Source organism: Balaenoptera acutorostrata, chromosome 9, assembly GCF_949987535.1.
Source record: "Balaenoptera acutorostrata chromosome 9, mBalAcu1.1, whole genome shotgun sequence".
Classification (NCBI taxonomy): Eukaryota; Metazoa; Chordata; class Mammalia; order Artiodactyla; family Balaenopteridae; genus Balaenoptera; species Balaenoptera acutorostrata.
The window spans coordinates 100,672,396-100,688,691 of record NC_080072.1 but is presented as its reverse complement, the minus strand read 5'-3'; the positions used below and the strand labels follow the sequence as shown (position 1 = coordinate 100,688,691).

At 48.8% G+C, this 16,296-nt stretch overlaps 1 protein-coding gene across 4 annotated transcripts in view; it reads right to left on the bottom strand.

Moving 5' to 3' along the window:
* The window catches only part of GRIK4 (glutamate ionotropic receptor kainate type subunit 4), a 440,922-nt gene that overhangs the window by 165,275 nt on the left and 259,351 nt on the right, over nucleotides 1-16,296 (bottom strand). For 3 of the 4 annotated variants that reach the window (XM_057553865.1, XM_057553866.1, XM_057553868.1), the window contains exon 3: nucleotides 9,100-9,264. The exons of the other annotated variant lie outside the window; for it this stretch is intronic. In XM_057553865.1, coding sequence (XP_057409848.1) covers nucleotides 9,100-9,264 — 165 coding nt within the window. The remainder of the gene's footprint in view (nucleotides 1-9,099; nucleotides 9,265-16,296) is intronic. 4 annotated transcript variants of the gene reach the window in all.

Sequence of the window (16,296 nt, the reverse complement as noted above, 5' to 3'; positions counted from 1 at the left end):
TACCCTCCTTAACTCCTGAAGTTCAAACCGTGGTTGCCCTTGACTCTTCCTTACCTTTCCTTACTGCATCTACTCACTCGCTATACCAATCAGGGGCTAGGTTCTGACCATTTGACCTGCTCACCCCCCACCATCCTTTCCTTCCCACTCCCACTGTCACAGATCCGTCAGCCCCTTTTGCTACCTGCCTCCTAAGGGCTTTCTCCGTCTCCAGGATTCTTCATTTTCCAATCTGTTCTCCAAAGCGAGGCCAATTATAATCCTAAACGCAGGTCTGTGTGCTCCTGCAGGGCAGAAAGCTTGTCTTATTTATCTCTCTGCCCTCCATGCCTAGCACAGGGCTGGACTCAGAGTTACGTGCTCAATAAATAGCTGTTGAACCACACTGAAGCCCACTCAACTCTTTTCATAGAAAATTGGAAATAAACTAAATGTCCAATCATAAGGCAATAGTTATCTAAAGTGTGGGTCACATACCCAAGTGGAATATTACTTAGGCATTTTAAACGCTTATGAACAGTTTATAATAATATTAAAAATATTTATGTAATAATATTAAGAGAAAGAAGCAGGATATGAAATTATATGTATATCTACATGAAGGCTACAACTAAGCAAATACACAAAATTGTTATGCACTGAGGAGCGATTGGAAGAAGAGGTTATAAAAGCCCACATTTATTAAGTGCTACTTATGGTCCATTCTAAGCACTTTATGTGAATTGACTTATTTAATTCTGGCAACAACCTGATGTGATAGATACTGTTACTGTCACCCTCATTTTACAGATAAGAAAACAGAAAAGTTAAAGGGCAGAGTCAGGATTCAAACTCCCAGTCCCTCACTCCAGGGTCCGCTCCTTAACCACTGCACATCTCCTCCCACTTCACGCCCGCTCACCTGGAACACACTCCATACTTTCCTACCTGAACCTACTCCCAAGTTGTTCTCTCCGACTAGACCAGGGGTCTTAACCTTCTGCCTGAGATCTATGGGCAGAAGTCAGTGGTCCGTGAACATTTTGGGGGAAGAAAAATGGCATTATTTTCTCTAACCCCTAACAGAAATTCAGCATTTCCTTCAATTTGGAATATAGGCAATAAACCACAGTATATTAACAGTTGTTGTGACTCTGTCATTGATAGACATCGTGAGTGTTTTCATATCACATTACAGTGCTGCAGATGTCTTGAAATATCATTCATATGCATAATTACTTTGAAATTACACTAGTAGTTAGGTTTGGCTATTGAATACATTAATAAAGAAATACATACATTAATATATCACTATTAAAATATTTTAACTGCATTTCCATATAATTGGTTTCCCTGGTCATCCTGTCTATGTAATTTTATTCATTTAAAAACTTTTTTCTGAGAAGGAGTCCATTAGCACCCACAGACTACCATGGTCTAGGCCCTCTCTTGCCCTTCCGCCTGGAAAACTCCTACTGATCCTCCAGTGCCCCACTCAGTTCTTGCCCACAGGTGAGAAGGTGCCGTTCCCTCCCAATATTCACATCACACCGTGGCTCTGAGTCAGCTTCATGCTGGGCAGGTCAGCATCCCTGTTCTCTGAATTCCTGGCCAGCTTCTGCCCCAAGCTAGCTCATTATGCCGGGTCTCAGTAAGGAGAAGCTTCTCCTAAAAAGAAATTCTTACAGAAGGTCACAATCCCTTATTCCCAATTCCAAAATCCAAAAGGCTCTGAAACTGAATGGTTTCATCAAACTCATTTGGCAGCAAAATCTGATCTAAATAGATAGATGTGAAGCTATTTATAATATATGAATATCTGAATGTAAGCGTGCATTTAATTTTGAGTGTGGGGTTCAGCCCCAAGCCCCATCTGAGATGCCACTTAATGTATGGTATAAGCACCACATGACCTTTCCAGTATCCGGCAAGTTCTGAAATCTAAACACATCTGGCCTCAAGGGCTCGTGGACCTGTGCCTGTTGTTGTGAGTGTCCATTTCCCATTTCCCACTGGATCGGAAACTCCTTGAAGGCAGGGGTCACATTTATTCAGTCCCGGCAAAAAGGAATTAGTCAACAGATGTTTGTTCAACTGAATTGAAATGATTCAAAATGAGTGCAATGAAAGTGAATTATCATCTTCCCAGCAGCCACGGCCTGGGGATTTCCTGGGATCTGGGAATTGTTCTTTCACTCCCTATGAAGGGTGCAGGCATCGTTTCAGTAGAAATGAAAATCGGTTATAAAGGACCTCAGTTCTGAAACTTCCTGGACCCTGTTTCTGCAGGCCCCGGCTGTCCCGTGAGGCTCTCTGAGCAGGGGTGGAGGAGAGGGAGGTGCACTCTTAACTTCCGCCTCCCAGGGAGCAGGGAGAGGTGAGTGATGTTGCCACGGCAACCAAGTTTCCCAGCCAGCCAAGGAGTTGGAAGGCAACTGACAGAGCAGCTGCAGGAATAAAACGCCATGATGGGATGTTGTAAGAAGGGGAAACTTCTTCCCCTGGAGATACCAGCTCCGGCCTGGGCTTGAAGTCTCCTTAGACACCCGGGCTGGACAGGAGGTGCTTATGGGAACTTCACCTTCTCTGAGTCTTCACAGGGAGGGGAAGGGTCTGGCTGTGCTGAAGATGGTGCAGAGCTCACAGGCTCACTGGTGGCAGGCCCTCCAGGGAAGGGGCAGCTTCCGGGGTGGGGACGAGGAAACTGGGGCTTCTTTATTTACAGCGTGGCGCTCCCTGAGCCCCTGTGGTAAACAATCGGGGCCACAGGTAGCTGATAACGATGTGGAGCAGAGGCCGGGAAGACACTTCAGGGCGCCGAAGCCCGAGTGGGGCAGGAGGGCAGGTCTCTCTGTGTGCTTGGTCATGCTGTGCACTGAGCACAGAGCGGAGCCCTCACTATCCGGAGTGAGGCAAACAACCGTCTCCATCAGCACCAAGAACCGCCTGCTCCTTGAGCCAGAGCCTCGGGTGCATGGTCCACTCTCAGGTCTGTGAATGGACCAGGGGCTGAATGGACTGGCCTTGCTGGCCTCACAGCCGAGAGGGGCGCTGTGAGGGTGCAGTGCCAGGTCTCTCCACTGTCACGCCCCACAGTGGGGACCTCCCTGGTCAGCGTGCCCCAGGGTATCGGAGAACTCAAAACTGCCACTGGCTGTCACAGGGATGAAATGAACAGTGTGGGGAATATAGTCAATGATAATGTAATATCTTTGTTCGGTGACAGATGGTAACTAGACTTATCATGGTGATCATTTTGTAATACATAGAAATATCAAATCACTATGTTACACACCAGTAACCAACAGCGCTGTAGGTCAATTATTCTTCAAACACAAACAAACCAACTCATAGGAAAGATCAGATTCATGGTTACCAGAGGCAGAGGGTGCGGGGAGGGGGAATTGGATGAAGCAGTCAAAAGGTACAAACTTCCAGTTATAAAAGAGCTAGGGATGTAACGTACAACGTGATAAGTATAATTAACACAGCTCTATGGTGTATATGAAAGTTGTCAAGAAAGTAAATCCTAAGAGTTCTCATCACAAGGAAAAAATTTTTTCTATTTCTTTAATTTTGTATCCATGTGAGATGATGGACGGTCACTAAGCTTACTGTGATAATCATTTCACGATAAGTCAAATATTATGCTGTACACCTTGAACTTACACAGTGCTGTATGCCGATTGCGTCTCAATAAAACTGGAAGGAAAACAAACCGACCGTTGGCTCCTCTCACCAACGGCGTATCATTCAAAGCCCTCAGCCTGGTCCCAGACCACCATGGAAGCAGCAACACCATGTACGGGGAGTTCACACATGCAGGCACCGGGCTGGCAGACACAATACCACCCTGAATCCTTACAACCATCCAGAGAGCGAGGAGTTACAATACTAGTTCTACTACTAAATAATACTAATTGGTGAAATTTATCAAGAGTTCATCTGACTCCTGGCACTGCTCTAAGTTTTCTAAGCGCATCATCTCACTTAATCTTTCAGCAACCTCATGAAGTGAGAACTCTTATTGTTCCCATTTTACAGATGAGGAGTTTGAGGCGCAGGAGATAAGCCCCCACTGCTGGGGATTAGGATCCTGACCTCTATTCTACAGAGCTCTCCAGTCCTGGCCTTCATCACCACCCCAGCAGACACTCCCTGTTTTAGCCACACCCAGCTGTCATTGTGCCCCGAGGTATTCCGTTTTTTTTCCTTCCTCAAGCATGCTAGTAAGGCTTCTGCGTGGATACCCTCACCTGTCAAACATTCCAAGCTCTGGCCCAGTGGCCTTACCTGACCACCTAGCTACACCTATGACCTATTTCTGACCTCCTTCTGCCCTTGTCTGAGCCACTCCCTGGCAAGCCCACAGCAGAGCTACTGAGATTTATGTCACTTTTCAGATGTGTGGTCTTAGCTGCCTCCTGGGAAAGACTGCGAGAGAGCCTGTTTCCCCATCTGTAAAATGAGGAGGTTGGGCCAGGCCATTTCTAACCACTGTAATTCAATGCATTTCTGAGTCCCTGTTATGCATATGTGAGGTGGGAAAGGGAAGCAGGGAATGCGTGTTGAATGACTCATCACTATTCGGATGCCTTTCTCTTCTGGCTTCTCACCTTTTTCCCTTATGCTGACTTGGAGTCATTCTATTGAGCTGATGGAGGGATGTTAGCCTTTACTTACTAGAAGCAGCTCTGAATCAGCGGAGGTCGTGCCCACAGAGCCTTCGAGAAGCTCGGGATCCTGTGCAGGAGGGGCAGCTGGAACCTCATGCTCTGTGCCCATCTCCAGGCACTGGGGCCTCACGGGGCCCGAGAACCAGTGAGCCTCTGGGTTTCCAGGGGAAACAGTGTGGACAGCTGATAGCACGCTTGTCCTCAGAGAGACAAGCCAGGGCAGAGGTGAGGGTCTGATAGGGAGGCTCCTGCTTTTAGCTCTGCAGTAAATTAAACCTCAGACTGGCTCTGGCAGCAGCAGGGATGGTGCCTCAGGGTGTCTGGGTGATAAGGGAGGGGGTGGCACTTAGTTTAGCTCTAATACATTCTCTGTAGGAGACACAGGGATGATCTATAGGAACAGAGGAGGGCGATGCTGTGGGAGCTTTCTGCACAAGAAAGGCAGAGATGGAGATAAGATACTTGAGCAAGGAGGGAGGGATGGGAGGTGACCTGATAGGTCTTGTCCAGCCCTCTTATTTCAGATCTGTGGGCTGCGCAGAGGGAGCTGGGAAGTCAAACATCAAGAAGCCTGAGGCAATGATGGTGACCAGGCAGAGAGGTAGAGGGGATCAGACGTGGGGCTGAGGAAGCTTTTCGGGTGACCCTCACTTTAAATAAACCCACTATATGAAAATCTATGTGAACCAGATAAAAGCGGGGTGGTTTGCTACTTGTATCTTTCCAGTGTCCAGGTTGTTATTAACACCCCGTGTGATACTTTCCATCTCCCAGCCTTGCTTTCAACTATCAAATGAGATGGTTGAACTCCAGCATCTTTAGTTTTACACTTCATCCTCTTTGATTCTGAAATTGCCATTGTTTCCCTTGAATGACACGTCCGTCCCAAATGTGACTCATTATTTGTGCAGAGTTTTTGAAATTCACCTATTGCCGAGAGCGGGCACAAGAGTACCCTGTAGGATTGCTACCACCTCCATTTAGATCAGAGCCTCTGCTTTCTGCAACCAAGAATGTCATCACTAGGATCTCTTTTATCCCCTTGAAGCAGAGTCTCTGGGCACCGGGTGACAGGTGTGAGGTTGGGGGCATTCGTCAGGGCCCCAGAGCCACTCAAGTAGTTTTACATTAACAATGCAAATCAACCCCAGGCCACTAGCCCAGGGAAGACACAGCCACCACGAGACTGAGCAGTAGCTGGCTCTGGGAGGCACAGAGCTGTCGAATGCATCAACCTAGAAAACGGGAAAGAGAGGGGAATATCCAATTATGATCGAGGCCCCACGAGGCACCACGAGGCACCTGACATTAAGACAGGCGGTGTGAGAGGAGCCCGGGAGGTAGACGGTGCCGCCAGGTAGGGATGGCTGAACCCTGAGACAGGGAGAGAGACATGATGGTAAGAGGGGGAGGAGGCCAGCTCCAAGGTGGGGAGGTGGTGGCGGTGAGAGAATAAAGCCAACAACGAAATCCATAGCTGCCACTTACTAACTACCTGGTATGTGCACGGTGCTAATGAACTCACCTGCACTGTCTCGTGTCCTGCTCCGGATGACCCTAGGAGGTGTTATTACCATCACCTCATTTTACGAATGAGGAAACGGAGGCACGAAATGGCTAAGCAGCCTGTCCACTGTCACACAGCTAGTAAATAGCAGAGGCAGGATTGAAACCTGGTCGGTCTGATCCTAAAATCCACGCTCCTACTCTCTATACCACAGTCTCCCCAACGTAGGGATCGCAGAGCTGTTGTTCCTCCTTCATCTGGGGATCCTGCCTCCTTTGAATCTCCTTCCCCCATCCCGCCACTGAGCCCCCCCCCCAGTTCCGCCCCATCCCGCTTCAGCTAAACGTGGTAACCCACCACCCACTCTCCCCCTTACTGTGGGAGGGAAAGAGCGGGGCTGGAAGCTTTCTATGAACTATCTGGGTGGTGTTTAAAACCCACTGTGGGAGAGCAGCTCAGGCTTAAGATGAAAAGCCTTTGGGGTAGAAAGATCCAAAAGCCTTCTTTGCTAACAAATGCTAATCATGCCTCAAACACAGTGAGATGTAAAAGCTGAACCAAGGGCCACGTGTTAGTAAAATACTTGGTGCCTAAAAGAGGGGCCTTAGAAAGATGCTCCAAAGGTCTGTAATGTGGAATAAAGATATCAGTTTCCTTTCTTCCCCTGATTCATCCAGCTTAATATTTTAAATGTATTGACTCCACCAAGCCTGGGTCATTGGGAGAAGAAATTTACGTCTGCTAACGACCCCCATCCTCAGTGGGCAATCCATGCTTTCTGTTCTGCGAGGGAAACCCTGAAGAACCAAAGAAAAAGAAGGGGGAGCTGGTTTTTCAAAGAATAGACTACAGAACCATTTGGCAATCTGGACCCCTGTCTGCGACCTGCCCTCATGGTCAAAAAAAACCCACTACAATACAGACAGGACCAGGAGATTCATGAGAAGTCATTGCTGGTATTTCTGCTTTCATTTTGAAAATTCTGAGAAATCTGAATCTTCCTTTTGTTGGACTAGAATTTAACCTCTATGACAACTAGAATTTCTACCTGTGCCCTGCTGAATCCCCATTGCCTAGGATAGAGTCCAGCAGGCATTCACTAAATATTTACTGACTGACCAAGAGAATAAATGAATGATGATTCCAGGTACCTGTTCCACCATGCCTTCTTCTGAAGGAATCTGTGTCCATAGATCCTGCTGGCCTCAACAACCCTGTTTTGTGTGACAGAAATCCATCCTCAGTCTTTAGGAGTGGACTTTCTCCCCAAGGGTAGTTCTTAGGTCATCTGGTCAATGCCTGTGGCTTGTGAGACCAGCCATGGCAAGATGAGCTGGACCAATCAGATCCTCTACCTTGAAAATCCAAACCAAGAGGCACTGAGGGAAGCTGCACACTGAAGAGAGTCTGTAAGCCACCTGAGGGCAGGGACTGTGTCTATCTTGTTTTCTGCATTGTTCCCAATGCATGATATCCTGAGTCAGGCCTGAAATAGAGCAAATGCTCTATAAAAGTTTCCTGAATGGATAAACAAATTGTCAACTGGGCCTGGATGGCCATTATGGGACATGATGAATAAACCAGGGAAACCAAAGTAGCAGAGAGGGAAGAGCAAGGATCCTATACAACGAGAGCACTAAAGACGCTGTGAGACAGACAGAGAGCCCCTGCCTTCCTCCCGTCCTGCTCTCTTTGGATCCATACAATATCCTACCAATTGTACTTAAGCCAGTGTAAATGTGTTTCTTCTGTTGCAATATTAATAACCCAGATGAGAGCATCACTGGACCCACAGGCAGAAGACCAGATGTCTGACATGTATATTTGAGCGAGTTGTTCTTTAGTTTGGTTTGCTTTTGCCATTGAGTGTCATTAAAGGTTGAAATGGGCTAGAAAGGGAGGAGATGGGACTCCAGAGCCTTAGGGAACGGAGGCCATCATCTCTCTGGGCTGAGGGTCTCCCCCTCCTTCCCTCTGAACTGGAATTGTTCATCTCCAGCTTAGCTACAAGCCACCACCCCACTAACCTGGAAGCTCATCCTGTAAAGTCATCAAAGTAATACCAGCCACACACCAGAGAAGTGCAGGGGAGGTGGAGTGGATGGGACACTAGACTTGCAGGGTCGTGATGCAAGTTCAGGGTCCAGGACTTGCTCAGCCATTGACTAGCTCTGGGGTTGGGCAAGTTATCCAATGTCTTTGAGCCTCAGTTTCTTTGGTAAAGTGGGAATAATAACACTTAACTCTCTGGTTGTTGGGAGAATTAAAAGCAGTGCCCAGCACATAGGAGGGGCTCCGTAAGTGTGACTGGAGTGACCTACTGAGTATGAATGTGAAGCACTGCAACTCACAGAGGATTTTCCTATATTGCAAGTCATTTAAATCTCACAATGACTTGCAAGATTTGCAAAGTAGACCTTAGCGTTCCCATTTTACGGATGAAGAAACTGAGGTTAAACAGAATCACTGACTTGTCCAAAGTTACCCATAGAGTGAGTGGCTGATGTCCAGCCCAAGTCTCAGCTTCTTCCCACAACGCTGCCCTCAGCAAAAGAAAGCAAGACAGGAAACAGATGAGCCATGACTATGCTTCCCTGGGGCTGGCTGAGTCTCTCCTTTCTTAATCCCATATAAGGTTTCATTCAGGGATCTGTGTACAAAATGTCCAGGAGACGAATGAATCAATAGATGAAGGAATGAATGAGTGGGTAAATGAAGGAATGAATGAATTCCCTGTCTTAATTCTACTCCACACATGATTTGCAACCAAACCTGGGATCTTGTCTAGACTAAGCCCTATAGGGCTTCCTGGTGCATGTTTCTCTTCCTCTCTTGGGAATATCTACATCACAGGCCCGGCGACGGGTGCGGCTCACACCACCAGCCCCTCCTCTGCCAGCAAGGGAAGCAGAGGGCAGCCCTGCCCATGCTACGTACTGGTTTCTGCAGTCTCGTACTCGCTGTCTCTGAGAAGCTCAAAGATGTCCACTTCGACCTTGGCCTTGCCCAGCCTCTCGGGAGCACGGGTGATGCGGTTCTTGGCCAGGGTGATGGACAGCCGCTCCCCTCTGCTGCACTCCATGGGGTCGTCCAAGATAGCAGCTGTGGGCAGGCAACCATATGGACACAGTTGGTACCCTCTACTGTTACGCCTCCTGCTGCTCCAGTCTTCCCCCAGTGCCGCCTTCCACCTCCACCCTGCCATCCTCAGAACTGTCCCCAGAGCAAGTCCTCTGCACGCTAAGGGTCTAGGTTTGTAGCCAGGTGTAGCAGTGAACGCTAATGTGGCTAGCCACCTCAGGAACACTGTAATGCCATGGCAGGCCACCAGGGGCCCCACCTGTAAGAGGTCCCCAGGCTCAGGCATAGCGATACCCTTGGATCTAGGTTTACCTGCACACATGGGCACACGTGTGCAAAGGGAGGGAGGTGGCAGCAGTCCTTTGAAAATGGTATTCTGGGCATATGAGAAACTCTCCTTGAGGTGATCTAGGGTTGAAGAAGGCCGGGTTTGAGAGGGAGACCTGTGGTATCAAGGAGCAGCTGCAGGGTCCTGCTGAACGCTGGTTGTCCGTGCTCTGACCCCGATGAGACGCGTCACCTAGTGAGCTACACAGTTCCTATGAACTTCTGTCCTCACTGAACATGGGGAACAGTAAGACAACCTCATGGCGGTGGTGTGAGAATTCTGTAAGACAATGTATATAAGTGGTACACCATCAGAATTTAATCAGTGTGACCATCAGTGTGAATGGTTGGAGTGGTGTGGTACCAATAGCTGCCCAACTCCTGGAAGCAGTATTAAGGATACGTGTTAACCTGAGTTCAAATCCCAGCCCCGCCCCGTCTTAGCTACGGGACCTCTGTTTTCTCACTTGTAAAATGGGGAGAGAGCCTCTTCTCTGGGCTCCAGTGAAGATGACATGGATAATGCGTGTGAAGTGCTCAGCACAGTATCCGGTGCACAGCAGACACTCAGTAAATCTAGCCATTGATATCATTCATTCTCTTGGTAGAGGAAGTTACACAATTGAAAATCTCTGCACAAAAACTTGTACCCAGGAGTGTGGGTGAAGGGATAAATTAGGAGGTTGGGATTAACATATACACACTGCTATATATAAAATAGATAACCAACAAGGACCTCCTGTATAGCACAGAGAACTATACTCATTAGTTTGTAATAACCTATAGGGGAAAAGAATCTGAAAAAGAATATATATATATAACAGAATCGCTATGCTGTATACCTGAAACTAACACTATATTGTAAGTCAACTATACTTCAAATTAAAAAAATAAAAATAAAATATGTCATAAAAATAAAGTTACTCTGTCTAAATAATAAAAAAAAAAACGTGTATACAAATGTTCCAAGCAGCATTATTCATAATAGCCAAAAAGTGGGAAAACCCAAATGTCCACCTACTGGTGAGTGAATGAACAAAAATGTAGTATATCTATACAATGGAATGTTATTCAAAAATACAACGGAATGAAGTACTGATGTATGCCACGCATGGATGAACCTTGACAACATTATGCTCAGTTGAAGAAGCCAGACACAAAAGATCATGTGTTGAAAGATACCATTTATATGAAATGTCCAGAATAGGCGAATAGAGACAGAAAGTAGATTAGCTGTTGCCCAGTGGCAGTGGCGGTGGTGAGTGAGGGAGCTGGGGAGAAATGGAGAGTGACCACTAATGCACATTGTGTTCTTTGGGGGATGACAAAAATGTCCTAAAATTGATCATGGAGATGGCTGCCAAACTCTGTGAATATACTAAAAAACGTTGAATTGTATACTTTAAATGGGTGAATTGTGTGGTATATGAATTACATCTCAATAAAGCTGCTACAAAAATAAAGATCAAGCTTATCTTGCAGAGGCTGAAGCCGCAGAAGAGCAACACAGAGAATCAAACCGAATAGATTTCACTGACATGTGACCCTTGAATCTCTGTGGCTGGTATGGACAGAGACCCAGTTTCTACTCCATCTTTTCTGTATAAGGTTCCCATATCTCCTGTGACCCATTTTCCAAACCAAAACCAGGACACAGAATATGACAAGGCACTTTTTTTCTGATTTGTGGATTTATTTATAGGCATAGCCTTACTGAACAATAGAAATTAGATTTCATTTACACGGGTTGGCCATACATGGGGCCACAGAGGTGCATCCCAAGAACTAGGCAATAAAGTAGGCTTCTGTGAGTTAAGTAGCAAAGTCCATGCACACCTGATAGGATTAACCCCCTTAGGGAATGGACAAAGGACTGGTAAATGTATGACTGAAGAGCCCAGAGACACCTACAATTCCTACCCAGGTCACCTTAGGGAAGCAAGACCAGAATGAGATGGTTACTTAGGAAGCAGAAATGTGAACAATTACACTGTGCTGTCCCAGGAAAGGAAGACTTTGGGAACAGAAGGGAAGTGGGGCAGCCCAGAGGAGCGATTCTCAAATGGTGTTCCTTGGAAGGCCCCTGGGTTCCTTCAAGAAGCAGAGGGGAAGGCTGAAGGGAGGTCTCTAGCCCCACACCAATTTCAACCAGCACAACTCCACATCCATCAGTTTTAGATATCGGAGTTCTCCAAAAGACATGTTGTGGGAAAAAAAAAGTTTCACTGTTAAAAATATAATAGAAACCGTTAGCCCAGCCCTGGAGCATAGAAAAGAGACATCTAAAGTGTCGGAAATTGGCAGTGCCATCCTGCACGAGTCACGGGAAAGAGGCACCGGGTCCATGGGATACTAGCCTCATGTTAATAGGTACACATTTATCCAGTGACAACGTCAGGGTAAGTCCTAGTGGACTTACCTAGTCTCACTTACTGTCTGCAACAACTCTGTGAGATAAGGGTGTTATCTGTGTCATCCTCACTTGGAGATGAGAAAACAGAGGTCACAGAGGTCACAGAGGTCAAGTGACCCGCCCTCGTTCACAGGGCTGGTGAGTGTAGAGGAGGGAGGGGATCCCAGGTCAGTTTCATATGGACCCTGCATCCTTAACCACAGGGCATATTCCTTCTAAAGAAATTCATCTTCCCAGGGGTTTGCTACTGAGAAGGGAGTAGGCTAGGCAGGTGTGTCTTAGGCAGCTCACACTGCTGTAAGAAAACACCACAGAGTGGGTGGTATTTATTTCTCACGGTTCTGGAGGCTGGGGAGTAGGAGATCAGGGTGTCAGCATAACCGGGTTCCAGGGAGGTCCTGCCTCCTGGTTTGCAGATGGCTGTCTTCTCCCGATGTCCTCACACGGCAGAGAGAGGGAGATCAAGCTCTCTGGTCACTTTGAAAAGGGCACTGGGGTCTCACCTTCAGGACCTCTCCTAAACCCAATCACCTCCCAAAGTGGGGAGGGATAAATTGGAAGTTTGGGATTAGCAGATACAAATGACTTTCTATAAAATAGATAAACTACAAGGTCCTACTGTATGTATAGCACGGGGAACTATATTCACTATCTTGTAATAAACCATGATGGAAATAAATATATATAAAACTGAATCACTTTGCTGTATACCAGAAATTAACACAACATTGTAAACCAACTATACTTCAATTCAAAAAAATAGGTGTGTGCTATGGACTGAATTATGTCCCCCCAGATTCCTTTGTTAAAGCTCTAATGTGTGCATTAAGAGAGACAGGACCTTTAAGAGGTAATTAAGGTTAAATGAGGCTATAAGAGTTGGGCTCTGATCGCTTAAGATTGGCGTCCTTAGAAGAGACATCAGGGAAGGTTCCCTCCCACTTTCTTCCACCCCCAAGGCAGGAAGCAGGCTGTCTCTAGGAACTGACCCTGCAGCACACTGACATCAGACTTTTAGCCTCCAGAACTTGAGAAAGAAATGCCCCTTGTTGAAGCCATCCAGCCTGTGGTATTTTATTATGACAGCCCAAGGTGACAAAGACAATGTGCTAATTAGTATAAACCCTCACACGCAGGACATCAGCCAGCCATGTGACACCACACGATGAACTCACGGAGCGTCACCAGACACACTTTGAGACAGAGGGATCATGGCCGGGGGTGTGGAGAGGGGATGGCAGGGAAGAGAGAATGTGGGAATGATACACTAAGGGGCACACGAGGTCCCCTCGGTGCTCAGCACTCAGGGCTCTGCCTTCAGAGGCACCTGGCAGGGGCTCACCAACTCATGAAGATCCACAGTCCCGCCCTCCCTTCCCAGCCCCCCTGCCATCCCGGGCCCCACCTTTTCATTAGGTTTTAGGTTTTAGACAATAATTAATTTCTGGCTGGGAACAGCCTCAACTGGGTGGTTGGCTGGCATCAAGCATACTGGGATGAGAATAATTAGGATGACAACAGGAACCGGATTCCAGGGCTGGGGGCAGCGAGGATGAGGTACAGGCCCAGGCCTTCTAGGGACGTCAGAGGAACGTGTCCCCCACAGGCATTACCGAGCCGCGCCCCTGCTGTCCAGCCCTCACCTGCGGGGCCCGGGGGCGAAGGGGAGCCGCTGGCACAGGACTGAATGTGCAGCCGCTGCTCCTAACCTTCATCCCCAGGCCTGGCCGTCGGGCTGGGCCAGGATGCTGAGTCCCCAGCCGCTGCCTGAGGAGGGGCCGTGTCCTCTGGCACGTCCCCCAGCCCTGCAGACAAGTCAACCTGCGGCCACAGTGAGGCTGGTCGGGGCTGGGGGTGGTCTGGCTCTGCAGCAAAGGCCAGGCTGAGACGGGGAGACGTGTTTAGGGACCAGGGTCTGCCCCCTTTCCAGCCATGGGGACTCTGCAATGACTCTTCCAACCCACATGGACTCATGACTCCTTCCCGCCCAGGGAGCCACGAGCCCTCACATTTCCCTTGGCCTTTCTCCCCACGAGCCAAGTGCTTTACCCTCTGCTGGGACCTCTCTGAGTTCTAAGGCTCGTGCCAAGGAAAGGGTGGCCTGTTGACTCTGCCCACCTCCACCCAAGCGTCCCTCCATGTTCTGGGCCCACGCCTATGTCCACTCTGGAGAGGACGCCTCCCCCAGGGCTGGCAGGCTGGGGCTTCCCACTGGGGTGCTTTCTTACTCACCCCTAGTGGTCGTGGCCATGACCACCCAGGGGAGGATGTGTGATCACTGACCCACTCAGACCCTTTAGGCCTCCCCATGGTCTGAAGGGTTGGTCCCAATCGAGCCTCCAGGATGGCATCAGGCCCTCCACACCTTTCTACCCGTGGCATCCCTTCCATCTCCCTGGGGACAGCGCCTCTGAGCTAGGACCTGGGCTGACCTGTTATGTTCCCTCCTCCATGCCTCTACTGACACTGGCCCTGCCTCTTATTCCCCCTCTCCCTACAAGGCCCACCTCAGACCACCTCTTCCAAGAAGTCTCCCCTGACTCCCCAGCCCAGTGCTCTCCTTGGATTTCCACGCACTGCCTTGGAGGGGTATTTAGCTTTCCATTTCCATGTGCGTTTCCTCATCTAGCTTGTACGTTAAAAGCCCAGAGCGATCCCTCCTTCCTTTGAAACTCCCCAGATTCCCCATCCCACATCAATTCCCCCTTCTTAGAACACTCACAGAAACTTCTCTGTACCTGTCTTCAGACAGTAACCACTTCTGACTTTCTATTATTTATTATGCCTATTTGTCCATCTTTTCTCCCCTAGACAGCTGGCTCCCTGAGGGCGAGGGCCATGCCTTATTCATCTCTGCAACTGTGCAATCCCAGATACATACTCATTGAGCCCTTAATGAATGGTATTGAGTGAATAAATAACGTAAGGCCACTGTATTCTCATGCCCTACAGCCAGGAGCAGACACTGCGCCCGGTGCAGTAGGCATTAGACTAGGCGTGGACTGGGGGCAGCTCCTGTGCCCGGGCCTGCAGGGCAGAGGACCTGTGCGGAGCCCTCCTTCCCAGGTTTGGCGCTTTCCTGCTCTCTGCCCACCTGTGGCCATCAGAACGGGGCTTGCCTTCCCTCCACAATTTCTCAGCAGCCCACAACTGACCCCTCAGATGGAAAATCAGCCTCCTTAATCCCTTGGTCCTTCCAGAGGCCCGCTGCTGAAGATTTCGAAGCACTTCGATAACTCTTACCTCTTTAAGGGCAGGAATAAAGAGGTTTTACTGGAGAGTCTTTATAGGCAGTATCTATAACGCGCCTACAGCTGTTAGAGCCCTGTGCTAACAAGAAGAGGAGGCGATGTGAGCCTCCAGGGAATCGGTTGGCTTTGCTCCCAAGCCAAGCCCCGGGCTGCTTGCTCCCTGGGGCCCCAGCCCCTCACCATCACTCATCGTGCATCTCACTCACCCGTGTCCTCCCAGTGCCCCTCGTTTCACCCCTGTTGGTGCCAGTCATCTTGCTGGAGGCAATCGCACCACTGTGCAGGCTGCTCTCTCCGCAAACTCACACCCTCCCCCTCACCTGGGGGGCAACACGCATCGTATCCTTGTCCTCTGACATTACAGAGTATCTGTTTGCTGGGGCTGCCATAACAAAGCACCATGGACGGGGTGGCTTAAACAACAGAAACTGATTTCCTCACAGTTCTGGAGGCTAAAGGTTCAAGACCAAGGTGTCGGCAGGTTTGGTTTTATTCTGAGGCCTCTCTCCTTGGCTTGCAGATGGCCGTCTTCTCCTGGTGTCTTCACAAGGTCTTTCCACTGTGCATATCTGTGTCCTAATCTCCTCTACTTAGAAAGATATCGGTCATGTTGGCTTATGGCCCACTCATACGACCTCACTTTAACTTAATTACCTCTTTAGAGACCCTACTTCCAAATACAGTCACATCCTGAGGTCCTGGGTGTTGAGATGCTAACAGATGAATCTGGGTGGGGAGGGACGGTATACAATTCAGGCCATACCACGGGCCTTCACCTCTAGCCACTGCCCACTCTCACCTCCTCACTCTCAGCCCACGGGCTGGCTAAACCGAGGCCGCTCTCGGTGAACTGCCTCAACTTTGTGCCCCGACCTCTTTCCACTGGGCTCAGATGAGGGGGGTCCTGTGAGAGGAGGTCCCCAGGCCCGGCTCTCTGCCTCACCACGCCTCCCTGCTCTCCTTTGTGTTCACTGTCTGTCCCAGACCCACTCATTCCCCTCCACTAAAACATGGCCAGAGCCCTCCCCTCCCATCGGGACCCTCCACTGACCACACGGACCA